The sequence below is a fragment of the Nelumbo lutea genome, chromosome 4 (genome assembly GCF_056320005.1).
Source record: "Nelumbo lutea isolate HS-2025 chromosome 4, American lotus-T2T, whole genome shotgun sequence".
NCBI lineage: Eukaryota > Viridiplantae > Streptophyta > Magnoliopsida > Proteales > Nelumbonaceae > Nelumbo > Nelumbo lutea.
Genome location: NC_142687.1, coordinates 9,646,226 through 9,659,433, shown reverse-complemented (window position 1 = coordinate 9,659,433; position 13,208 = coordinate 9,646,226). Strand labels below are relative to the sequence as shown.

General features: G+C 39.8%; 1 protein-coding gene across 1 annotated transcript in view; it reads left to right on the top strand.

Annotated features, from left to right (window-relative positions):
• The window catches only part of FIP37 (FKBP12 interacting protein 37), a 33,237-nt gene that overhangs the window by 19,618 nt on the left and 411 nt on the right, over positions 1-13,208 (top strand). The window contains exons 10-13 of the mRNA XM_088985708.1: positions 9,828-9,881; positions 10,747-10,908; positions 11,605-11,674; positions 12,506-12,561. Of these exons, the coding sequence (XP_088841834.1) occupies positions 9,828-9,881; positions 10,747-10,908; positions 11,605-11,674; positions 12,506-12,561 (342 nt within the window). The remainder of the gene's footprint in view (positions 1-9,827; positions 9,882-10,746; positions 10,909-11,604; positions 11,675-12,505; positions 12,562-13,208) is intronic.

The following is a 13,208-nucleotide window of genomic DNA, read 5'->3' as shown; positions in this document are numbered from 1 at the left end:
CCAAAGGTAGTTTAAGGGCCAATTGGAAACTACCCCAGAATGTCTGCACATTCACAAACCTCCCCTCGCCCATATTGACTCCAATTATACAACTCTTCTCAAAATTTACTCTAAGGTTTGACATTTGCTCAAAGAGTTGTATAGTAAGCTTCAGGTTTCCAATTCTATTGATGTCCCCTCCTTCACAAAACAGAATTGTGTCATCTACAAATTGAAGGTGTATAAGTGGTATATTGTCTCTTCCAACTCTCCATCCTCTTATTAGCTCCATAGAGTCTGCTTTGGAGATCAATCTCCCCAACACTTCTGCAACCAAAGTAAACAAAAAAGGGGAGAGAGGGTCCCCTTGCCTAATCCCTCTCGAAGCTGGGAAATAGTCCACCACTGTCCCATTTACCAAAATAGAGTAATGACAATCCCTAATGCAACCCATCATCCATTTTCACCGAGTTTCTCCAAACCCAAAGTTCAGCATCACCTCTAAAAGGAAAAACCAATCAACCATGTCAAAAGCCTTTTCCAAGTCTAATTTGCAGACCTTCCCACTTCTCCCGGATCTCTTGAAATCCTCTAGGCTCTCATTTGCTACAAGAATCTGGTCTGTTATCTGCCTTCGCTTGACAAAGGCTCCTTGGTTATTTGCTATAACTGCTGGGAGTACATTCCTAATTCTAAAGGATAACACCTTGGTGATGATCTTATAGAGGCTATTGACTAGACTGATCGACCTGTAGTCTTTTGAATGATTTGCATCACTTTTCTTGGGAATCAGAGCAATGAAGGTAGAGTTTAGCCCAGGGTTGATTACTCCCCTGGTATGATTACTCCTCTAGGCTCTCCTTTGGGTTTTCCTTTTATTGCTAGGTGCTTAGCTACTTCAATATGGGACCCGTCATGAAGAGATTGGAGAAAAGGCTCTCAGCTTGGAAAGCCAAAAATTTATCCAAGGAAGGTAGGGTGACATTTGATCGAGAGAGCTTTGGCCAGTCAGTCTGCCTATTACGGTATTACTTATCTATATTCTCCATTCCCTTGAAGGTTTGCCAAGAGAATTGAGAAGACCTAAACAGAATTCTTGTGGTAGCATTGGTTTGAGAAGAGTAAAGTTCATGAGGTGAACTGGGACCAAGTGTGTACTCCATTCGAAGATGGTGTGCCGGGTATAAAGAAATTAAGAAAATAAATCTGTTCAATGCAGCTCTGCTTGGAAAATGGATGTGGAGATTTGGCAGGGATAAAGAAGCCTGGTGGAGGAGGCTGATTGCTTCCAAAAATGGCCTGGGTAGAAAGAAAATAAAGTAGTTCAATGTAGCCCTGCTTGGAAATTGGATGTGGAGATTTGGAAGGGATAAAGCCTGGTAGAGGAAACTGATTGCTTCAAAAAAATGGGGTGACTAGTTGTGATTGGGACATCTTGTGACCCTTACCTCATATGGCAACTCAGTCTGGAAGGGAATTAAAAGAATTTACAACCGACTTCTGAAGGCATTACTTGCAAAGTGGATAATGGAAAATGATTCTTATGAGGTTTCAGGGGCGAGGTAGTGTGGTCATCCAACTGTCGAAGAAGTCTTCAAGATGAGGAACTTGACAGTTTGTTAAATTTGCTTCAAATCCTGAATAACTAGGTGATAAGGGTGGGGCCGGTGGGCCAAGAAGACATTTGTCTTCCACTTGGATTTCAGACACTAAGGCTCATACAAAAGTAAATTTCCTACTTTGGGTGGCTTCGTTGGGAAGATGCCTAACCAGAGTTAACCTTGCAAGATGGGGGATGATAATAGAGGATCAATCTTGCATCACGTGCAAGCAGGACCTGGAGAGTACAAATCATTTGTTCGTCCATTACAGGTTGGTTAGGAGCTTATGGACCCATTTTTTAAGGCTGAAAGCTTAGCTTGGGTGGCTCTGAAATCTCTAAAAGTGTTTCTGCTGGCCTGACCAATCCAGGGACTGGGAAAAAAGGGGTAAAGTGTTGTGGGGGCTGGTTTTGGCTGCGTTGGTTTGGTCATTATGGACCGAAAGAAATAGGGAAAATATTTGAAACAGTTGTAGTGCTGAGGATGAGCTTCTCAGCTGCAGTTTGGGAAATCCAGGGCCTTCTGGCATTGGGGGAGTTTAAGGAATAAACAAGGAAATATAATAGCCATGTTTTCAGGTCCAATTGGAGTGGGAGACTCCCTTAGGGCTGAGGTAATGTCAACTATGGAATGGGGTAAAAAGAGCTAGAGACCTGAATATCAATTAGCTGGTCATAAAAGGAGATTCTGAGATGGTAGTGGGCTGGTTAAAGGAAGACAAGATTGGGCTCTGGAACTACAGCAATGAGAGGAGAAAGTTTAAGTGGTTGACAAAGGACAGTGATATAAATTGTATTTGGGTAAAGAAGTGGGCTGCCCCAAAATTCATGCAAATAAGTCTTTTGTGTCCTTAGGCCTAGTACATTCCATTGCCTTTTCATAGGATCTATTAGGGCCATTACTCAATGATGGTGCCTTTCTAACCAGGTCTTGGCCTGGATTGGTTATGGCCAAACCTTCAGTATTTTATTGAATGAAGTGATTGCTCATATTAGAACTCGTGTTGTTACACCTGTCAGCCTGAGATTTTTCCATTACACCAAGCCATAGCCCCACTTACCTAAAATATGCCATATGCCCCATCCAAGCTAATTCATTTGCTAAGGAGTTAGAAGATCTTCTAACCCGTTTTCCAAATTGCATGTCAGCACCTTCATGGGGCTTTCCACCTCCAACTTAATGATATATAGAGAGTAACCTTCATCCCTTGGAGAACAGAAAGAAGCTCATCTGTGACTTCATTCCAATCACTTACAGGCCCAGTATATTCTTGTGCAAAATTTTCATTATAATATCTAACCACAAGTCTTTCATGATTTCCTGGAGTTACCTACAACAACCATGTGTGTTAAGGCCTTGTTTGGTGGTACTTTTTAAAGTACTTTTCATACTTTCAAAAGTTGAAAGTATGAAAAGTATCGAAACATGTTTGTTTGGGGTGTTTTTTACTTCTAAAAAACATGAAGTAAAAGTACAAAAAACATGAAGAGCACGAAGCCAACTTTTACTTCGTGTTTTTTTCCCACCACATGGTAGCATATATGAATGCCACGTGAAAGTATAAACCCATTAATGTATTTAGTGACATGTGGCATGCAATATCATTGATTTAATTTCAAGTACCGTGTGCCATTCATCTATGCTACCATGTGGCATCCACATGTCATTGATCCAACATTCAAATGCCACATGGCATCCATATATGTTGCCACATGGCACATGTGGATGCCAGGTGTCATTTGAACATAATTTGTGACAATTATGTGCCACATGGCATTCATCTATGTTATCATGTGGCATGTAATATTATCGACTTTTAAATGACACATGGCATCCATATATTATTATTTTTATGAATGAATATAATTTATTAATTCAGAAAAGGCAGTACGGGGAACTCAAAAGAGGCACGAGCTGTTACCTCTTCAGGGCAGTATTACATCAAATAAAAAATAGAATTAGTCATAAATACAATTACAAAGCCGCTCAAAATAAATGTTCCCTTGTAGCCCCTTGCTTAGCATCCATATATTATTGTCTTACATTTAAATGCCACATGGCATCCGTATATTTTTGACTTACATTCAAACACCATGTGGAATCATATATGGATGCCACGTGGCATGTATACATATAAAACATTTTGTTGTATTCAAACGCCGTCATTTACTTTTACTTTGAAAAACATGTTTTTGAAAAAATTCCATCCAAACGGTTTGTGAAAATGAAAAGTATACCATGTACTAAGAGATGATGCTGAAACGAAGAAGCTGCTGAGAGGAATGTTCGGAAGAGGGAGGTGGAACTGAGTAGTTGAGAAGGGAGCTCGAGTGAGAGAAATCTGAGAGAGAGCTCGAGTGAGAGAAGAAAATTAGAGGGGGAGAGAGAGCTTTGAGAGAGAGAAAGAGAGCTGAGAGTTTCGAGGGAGAAAGGGGTTGGACATTGACAGAAAATTTAGAGAGAAAGAGGGAGAGCTCTGAAAGAGGGGGTCCGTGATAGAGAGAAAAGTCGAAGGAGAAGCTGGGAAAGGGGGTCTGTTTACTCTCGCGGTTCTCTTCTAAAAAATTGAAGGCTGTCAAATGGGAGGTCGAGAGAGAAAGCTCTAAGAATCGAAAGTCGTTAAGTTGCCGGAGACGCTATCCTGCCTATCGTGGTTGCCCATTGCATCATCAAATTTCTCAGGTCATCGTTAGTACTTATTCAGTGATCGTCCGAGCCAGTCAAAGTTCCCAAATCAGCAAGTGTCAATTGTTTCTGGCCACAAGAGAGAAGTCTGGATGCATTCATACCAGTGCTCTCTGTTGCTATTCTCCCCCAAGTTGATGAGATTGGTTATATTTTAAACCTTTCTGCTGGATGTTTGTGGATACTCAAACAAAATGGAGTTCAAAGGACAAGAAGGGTTCTCACCTACCGGTAAGTGGAGAGAAGCTCTAAGAATAGAAAATAAAGAAATGCTGCTGGAGGAGATATTCTACCAGAAGGACTTTACGATCAAGATTAGAGAAGGAAAGAGAGGAATGGTTTTGTTGGTGGGAGATGTTGTTCCTTGGTTTCTAGGTTTTTTAGATGGAGCTGCCCAAGTGAGTTGGAGTGAAGTGTGGAAAAGTACGCTAAGGCAGGTCAGGAGAGAATATGTAGTTGAGAGAAGAAAGAACAACAAAGGATGGTTTGTTACTTCGGAAGAAAAGTTCGACACAAGGAAAAGTTAAGCAATAATTATCCCTGAAGGTGCTCGGCAGCAGGGATGGTTAGCGGTGGATAATGCTATACATAGGAGATTAGTCAGCAAGGAATCAGGGATCATGAAGGTACATGCAGAGAAAGTAGTTGGTGGACAGAGTAAGAAAGAAGAGATGATAGAAAGAAGAAAGAGACTGGAGAGGTTGGGCTTAGAAGACAGTGGAAAACTAAGGGAAGCCAACAGTGGTGTTTACAATACCAGAACCAAAAATCGCTTTGGCTGGGGAGAAGGGAGCTTGGGAGAAGAAACTCATTTTATCTGCGAGGAAGGAGGTAAAGGACTGGAAGGGGCTATTAGAGGAGGCGTCGTTGAAGCTTGGGTTAAACCTGGCGGTCAATCTTATTCCATTCAACGATAGAAAAGCAGTCCTTGATGTGGGGGAGATGTCGATAGACTTCACCATGCTGGATACGAGTTAAGGACCTGTTAGAATTGAAAATTGGTGCCTCCTTTCGAATGAGGTTGCCATCGTAGAAGGCAGTTTCAAGCTGAAGCTGCTAGGGCTACCTTTTCATCTCTGGCAAAAATTCACCGTAGAGAGATTGGTGCGAGCGATGGGTGGTGTTCTCCTGTCGTACAAGACTACAGATTTGAGAGTAGTTCTTTTGAGAGTTGCTGGAATGAAGCCTGAGGAAGTTCTGAGGGTACTACAACTATGCGTAGAAGGATACTGGTATAAAGTCCGGGTGAGTTCGAAAGTTGAAATGTTGCAGTGGACGGGGAGGTCGAAGCTTGAAGGAGATGATGATGTGGCAAGATGGATTACAGTTGGTGGGACTGAGAAAAGGAAGTTTGGACACATGGCAACTGCTGGAGTGAAGCTTTCATCAAATGCGGAAGCTGAAAAGTCGAATGTCGAAAGTAAAGAGGCATTTTTGGAAAAGCTTTCAAATTTTTTTGAAAACAAAAACAACTTTACAACTGGTTTGTCCTATGCGGAGTTGGTCAAAGGAGTAACCTGGTCAAATCAAGGGGCGGTTTGAGTCAGGTTCAAGTTCTAGTTTCTCACTACATATTCTGACCTAACTGGCTCAGTTTCGGGTCAGTTTGTTCATAATGAGATAAGGGTCCACAACACTTCTTCGAATTCTTGTGACCACTTAAGTGGTCGCGTGAGTCATTTTTATAAGCAACCGTTGATAGACAATTCCAAGTGTCTATCTTCTTCCTCACGAGATTCGGCTATTGGGGACCGGAAATCTCTTTCAGCCAGCCAAAGTTCATCGAAGAAGACTCTGAGCTGGTTTCCGGTGACAAAACATAGAGAAGACGACCAGGATGGGACGGAGGGAGATAGGCCAAATCCAAGATATTCCAGGGGGTGTAGGGAAGACGATGAAGATGAGGATGGCAGTTGAGTTAGTTGTGGTAGCTCAGAGGAGATTTCAGACTCAGACGATGAAGCGAAATTTCAGTGCGGCGAACGTCAAGGAGAGTTGGAAGACACCTCAAACACTGATATACTATACTCAAAGCTTGCAGCAGAGGATCCCTTACTGCATAAAACCTCCACTGGGTGCAAAGAGATGAATGTTGCTGAGTGTGCTTTGAAAGACAAGGAGGAAAATCGAATACTAAGGAAGAATCAATCCAGGACAGTAACTTAAGACAAGGGACATGCAAGAGAAATTCGGTTGCTCACCAAAATTTGAGTAGAGATGGCATAGATGGGGATAAACGACAAAGCCTCGGAAGTACGAACAAGGGTGAAGTTAGCCTAGGTGGCGATCAGCTAAGCCCTATTCAGAGAGTGGGAGGACTAACCTTGTCGATTGTCTCTTCTCCTATTCTTTCAGACCCAGGTATGGCCTGTGATGTCAGTATTTCAGATCTAGTCGTGCCTCTGTACTGAATACCCAAGGATTAGAGGTTGAAAATGAGGAGGATGGGGAGTTACAGGGTAAGAAGATGGTGTGGGTGGGTAAAGCAGATTCAAGTGAATTAGCTAGGGGGGAATCTAAGGAGTAGGCAAATTGTGATGAGTAGGCAAATTGTGGATCAAATCTTAATTGCAAATGAGAGTGTGGAGGATCACAGAAGTAGAGGGGAGAAAGGGTTGGTGTGTAAGCCGGATTTGGAGAAGGCATATGATCTGGTTGATTGGTCTCTGTTGATGGAAGTTTTTAGAGTCTTTTGGGTTTGGGCAAAGGTGGTGCAAGTGGATAAAAGGGTGCATTAGAACTTGCCATTATTCTGTGTTCGTAAACAGCAAAGTGGTGGATCACTTTCCAGTTGTCCGGGGTATTAGGCAAGGGGACCCTTTCTCCCCGTTCCTTTTTACCCTAATTGCTGAAGTGTTAAGGGAGGCTTATTGAGAGGGCAGACTCCAGAAATCTGATTAGTGGTTGGAGAGTGGGGAGGGATAGGGTTCCAGTCACTCACCTACAACTTGCAGATGACACAATTCTGTTTTGTGATGGCAAGGAGATTAGTGGGGTGAGCAATCTAAAGATGGTGATTAAAGTGTTTGAACTAATGACTAACCTCAAAGTAAACCTTGATAAGAGTTGTGTGATTGGTATTAATATGAGTGGAGGAGAGGTGGAGGAAAGGGCTCGAGCAATAGGTTGTGAGATAGCTCATTGGCTACTGAAGTATTTAGGGCTTCCTTTTGGGGATAATCCTAGAAAAAAGGAGTTTTTGGAATCCGGTGATTGACTGATTCCCTAAAAGGTTAGCTTCTTGGAAGAAGAATTACTTGTCTTTGGGGGTAGGATAACCCTGATTAAATCAACATTGGCAAACCTTCTAGTCTATTACTTGTCGGTGTTCAGAATCCCTAAAGGAGTTTGTAGGGAGTTGGAAAAACTAATGAGGGACTTTTTATGGGAACCCGAGGAGGAGAAAAGGGACCATAGAGTTAGGTGGGAGCTAGTTTCAAGAGCTAAAAGTGAAGGGGGACTGGGGTTGGGGAACTTGAAGAAGAAGAGGATAACCCTGATTAAATCAACATTGGCAAACCTTCTAGTCTATTACTTGTCGGTGTTCAAAATCCCTAAAGGAGTTTGTAGGGAGTTGGAAAAACTAAAGAGGGACTTTTTATGGGAACCCGGGGAGGAGAAAAGGGACCATAGAGTTAGGTGGGAGCTAGTTTCAAGAGCTAAAAGTGAAGGGGGACTGGGGTTGGGGAACTTGAAGAAGAAGAATGAAGCTCTGTCAGGGAAATGGTTATGGAGATGGTCCAAAGAAAAGGAGAATTTGTGGGATAAAATAATCCTAAGTATTCATGGGCAAGAGGCAGCTGGCTGGGATCCGGGACTATCATCTAGGGCTTCAAGAGCCTCTTCTTGGAAGTCCATTCATGCCATCATTCAGTCTTTTCTTCCCTTCATTAGGTATGATCTTGGTTCTGGTTTGTCAGTAAATTTTTGGGAACACACTTGGGTGGGGGATTTTCCTTTGAAAGAGCAGTTTCCCTCTTCGTATGCTCTGTCTAGGTTTAAAAATGAACCAGAAGCTACCTTTGCTACTCTATCTAATTCTGCTATTGGTTGGAACTTGGGTCTTAGAAGGGCTCTCAGAGATTTTGAGTTGGAACCTATTCGAATTTGCTTAAAATCTTGGATGAGGTAGCTCTTGAACCTTCCCGTGTGGACTCTAGGGTTTGATCTCTTGTCCCTTCAGGTATCTTCTCTTGCTCATCTTTTTTCAAAGCATTGACACAGCCTAGTCCGGTACTTGGGTCTTCTTTTCCAGTCTGAGAAGGTTAGGGTATCCCTATCCCTCCTAGGGTAGGTGCTTTTTGCTGGGAAGCAATCCTATAAAAGTGTAACACTTGTGACATTCTTCAAAAGAAAAGGCTTAATTGATGTTTATCTCCGCATTGGTGCATCTTATGTAAGAATAATGGTGAAAGTTGTTATCAGTTGCTTGTTTCTTGCCCTTTTTTTTCAGAGATTTGGTGTTGGTTCTTTTCTTATTTGGTTGCAGGTGGCCCTCCCCTTCAAGTGTGCAAAGCTTGTTCAGTTCCACTCCAGTGAGGGGTTTAAAGAAGAGAGGTAAAATTTTGTGGAGATGTGCTAGAGCTGCTATTTGTTGGACGGTTTGGGAAGAAAGAATCCAAAGATTATTTCTTGACAAAGAAAAAAGCAAGGAAGCCCTCATAGAAATTGTTTATGTTAGGGTGGCACACTGGGTCAAGTCTTTGAAGCTTTTTGAAGCCTATTCAGTAGGAGACATCATTAGAAACTGGGAAGAAGTGGCTTGGTCAGCTCCTATGTCTAGTGCTATTAGACCTGTTTGGACTCCACCAGATTTGAGTTTTATCAAATTGAACTTCGATGGTAGCAATGAAGGTAATCCAGGCCCTTCTGGCATAGGTGGTATTTTCATGGATGAAGATGGTCGAATTATTGCTATGTTCTCAGGATCTATAGGCTGGGGGGATTCTCTGAGAGCTGAAATCCTGGTAGTTCTAGAAGGAATAAAAAGAGCTAAGCAGTTGGATATTAGTAAGCTGCTGGTGGAAGGAGACTCTCAAATGAAAGAAAGAAAATCAAGCAGCCAACTAAGAATATGATTGTAAGTGTTCAATGGGCCAAGAGGAGCACTAATTCCATGGATGACACCTTGGTTAAACAGGGGGTGGGAAGATCTAATTTCTTTTAGGCTATATTGTATGTAATAGGTGTTTTCAGTTCTGTAAGTGAGGGTTAAGATGTCTTACCCTTCCAATTTGGTCACTGTACAGTGGGTGGGGAGATCAGCAAATACTTTGTCAGATATGTTAGCTAAGCAAGGGGTAAATAGGGAAGAATTATTTTGGGCTCAGTTGTGATTCTTGTTTTTCTTTCCTAGTTTACTTGTAAGATTCAAGGAGGGGCTGCAGCTCGCGCCTCTCGCTGGAATGATGTATGAACTCACTCTAAATTTGCTTCTGAATCAATAAATTTATTATTATTCATAAAAGAAAACTGCATATAATGCTTTATATTATCTATAAAAATGTGATTCTTAATATCTCTGCAACTAGTTTGATGTTTTTGTATGTTTGACTCTGACAGGCAAGGAGGTTATTACTTGATCCAGCAATACATGAGGAGTTTACACGTTTAAAGGTGTATGCCTTATCCTTGCAGCTGTACGTTATGCTTGTGAAAACTATTCTACTTGTTTTGTATTCTCCATTTGACTGTTGGAGGTAGAACACAATGGTTTCTCTTTGATAATGAATAATAAGATAAATTTCATTAACAAGGAAAAATTACAAGTCTATTAAATACTATATGATTTAAAGTGTGTCTTTTGGTTGCTTAATCCATCACTTCTCATATGCCTATTCAGGGATCTAAGGACTAAGGATCCGTTTGGTTTCCAGGAATAGGTGCCTTGAATCCCCCTGTCAAAAGTAAAGAACGCATGACAAAAAGCCCCCAAACCCTAATATTAATAAAGTAATAATAATAATAATAATAATAATAATAATAATAATAATAATAATAAAAGTGGGAAGAAAAGAACTTCTGAATCTCTGTATGTTTTTTCTGGATCATGTTGATGTAAGTAGTTTGTCTTTGGTTGCTTAATCCAGCACGTTATAGATGCCTGTTGAGGGACCTACGGTGTTGGAATTTGGTTGTTAAGTCATTTTATCCACTCTTTCTTGTGTAAGAACCTACACTTGTTTTCTAAGCATTTGTTGTAAGATCTATTTTATTGTATATTGTGTTCTTGTTTTTTGATGTTTCCCTATATTTTCTTGGCTGATAAACTTCTTTACATGGGATTTTTTTGCTATTAATCGATATTTTTTAGTAGAAGTTTCCTTGGAGTCGTGGTTGCTAATTGCTTTCAATCTTTGATAATCTATGGATTGATAGTAAATAATTTTATTGAAGCTATGCTATTCTTTGAGATTGGAGGACTATTTACTTGTATTCTTCTCAACAATGTTCATTTTTTCTTTTTCTATCATAATGCCAGAATTTGGTTGAGGAGAAGGAGAAGAGAGTAAAAGAGTTGGAAGATAATGTTGCAGCTGTCAATTTTACTCCTCAAAGCAAGATGGGGAAAATGCTGATGGCCAAATGTAGGACCCTACAAGAGGAAAATGAAGAGATTGGAACATTGGCTTCAGAAGGAAAGGTATTCAGAGGAAAAACTGCTTCATTTATGAGGTTGCTCTGTTTTACTTGTATTGATCAAATGCATTCATGTTTGTTATGTACTCTATTTTTTATATTATCTGAAAGAAATGATCGAGTGTTCTGTAGCAAAGTTAGAGATCCTGAAGACCTAATACAGCTTGCAGTGAATGGGCTTGCTTCTTGGATTTCTGTTATACCAGAGTTTAAACACCAGCATGTATTTCAGCTACTTTGCTCTCACTCTATTTGGGATTTGTAAGCTGATTTTCTCCCCAGTGGGGTCCACTGGGAGGCTGTTGTAACACTTTCATCTGTTATTAATAAAATTTTGTACCTTACCTTTCAAAAAAAAAAAAAGCTAGAAAAGCTTGTTCAATTGGGGATATCCAGAGCAGCCAATGCCTGGGTATCCTGCTCTTGAATCTATTTCTGATTGTATACCCTGCTCTTGAATCTATTTCTGATTGTATACCCTGCTCTTGAATCTCTTTCAAGACAAGGACCTTCTCTATCTTTTTATTGCTTTTATAGATAAAATTTCTTTCATCTTTGTTACTGATTATAAAGGGTATTTGTATTTGGCATTTGAAAGTTAATGCAGCTAAGCTTTGAAATGTTCTTGCATCAATTTTACTAGTTTTTTTTTTCCATTTGCTTTTTTAGCTGCCAAATAGTAACACTGTTGAGTTTGCAGATCCATGAATTAGCAATGAAACTTGGTTTACAGAAGTCCCAAAATGCAGAGCTCAGAAGTCAATTTGAAGGTCAGAAATATCATCATACTGTTTTTAATTCTTCAATCGGCCTAGTGAATTTTGATTTTATTTATACTGTTTTTGTTGATGTTTTTATTTTTTGAAACTCAAGGATCAACAAATTTGACTGTAATTAGAATATCAAATTTTCTCATTTATTTAAGGTTTAATCCTAATTGTTTTGTAATTTTTCTGGTTAGGCATGGTCAATATAACAGTATAAAAATATTCTATGAAACTGTTGGGGTTAATTTTTTATACTTGGCTCTTTTGATGCTTGAGAAGTTGAGTTATTATGTATTCCTTTTTTTTTTGAGACTTGAGAAGCTGTTTTAATTCTTAGTTTGATTTTTGATTGCATGGATATTCTGGAATGTATTTATTTAATGAATAGATTGGTTCATTTAGGTAGAGAAGGTTAATTATTTTTTATTGCATCACTATAATATTTGTGTTTTATCTTTTTAGATGAGTGATGCTTATTTCATATGCCTCTGCACATAGAAAAAGTGTATATTAAATTATTCAGAAGATTTATCAGACTTCTGTGTTACCGTGGATTTAGCTTGTTCAGGATTTGCTTTCTTCCGATACATAAGGAATTGAAAACAAAGCTTTTGCTGTAAAAGGGGTAGAAATATTATACAGTTATAAAGTTATATCCTCATTTTTTATGTTGAGACAGAAAGATCGTAACAAAAAAAGTCCTATTCTCGGCAACCCTCTGTGCTTATTCTTGTTGTGTTCGTATTTATTTGTTTACAATTTGTCTTGGAGAGAGAGAGATACAGGGCCTTGTTTTATAGTTTAAGGTAATGCTTTGTGTTTGTATGCATACAGGTTTATGCAAACACATGGAGGGTTTAACAAATGACATGGAGAAATCGAATGAGATGGTAACTGCTCGTAACCATTTCTACTTTTTATGCTTCAGTTTGAAATGGATGAATGATAAATAATTCCTATTGACCAAAAATCATGTGCTGAAATTTAATATAAAAATCATTATACTGTAAAGTGATGTTATATAATATATTATATTTTTCCATCATCATTTGGTTGACAAGCATGTTGCAGAAGTCGATTATGACCAATTCAGCCGTAGCATTGCCATTGAGGTTTTCACTCGTTGGCAGGTGCAGTTTTTTCATACGAATATGGATCTTTCTACTGTCCTGATGGCGTTCCATTTTAGTGGATGACACTTTCCCATTAGGTGACGTCCAGAGTCCCTGATTTGCCGTACCCCAAAGTTACCTTTTGGTAGGTTTACTGCAATCAAAAGTTCTAATCGGATTCGTATTTGGATATTGTCTGATCCGATTCGGATTCGATCCATTTACACCCCTACAATCAAGTGATTTTTGCATAACCAGAGGAGAGGCTCTTTGATTTGGACTCTGGACCTTAGTGATGGCACATGATGAGCTTAATCAATTATACTGTTGAATGAAAGGAATAAAATCCAAAGCAAGGTTCAAAGTATTGATCTGTCACGATATGGCTCAAGGGATGTTTTGGTATTGTCTGGTAGCTTTATCAA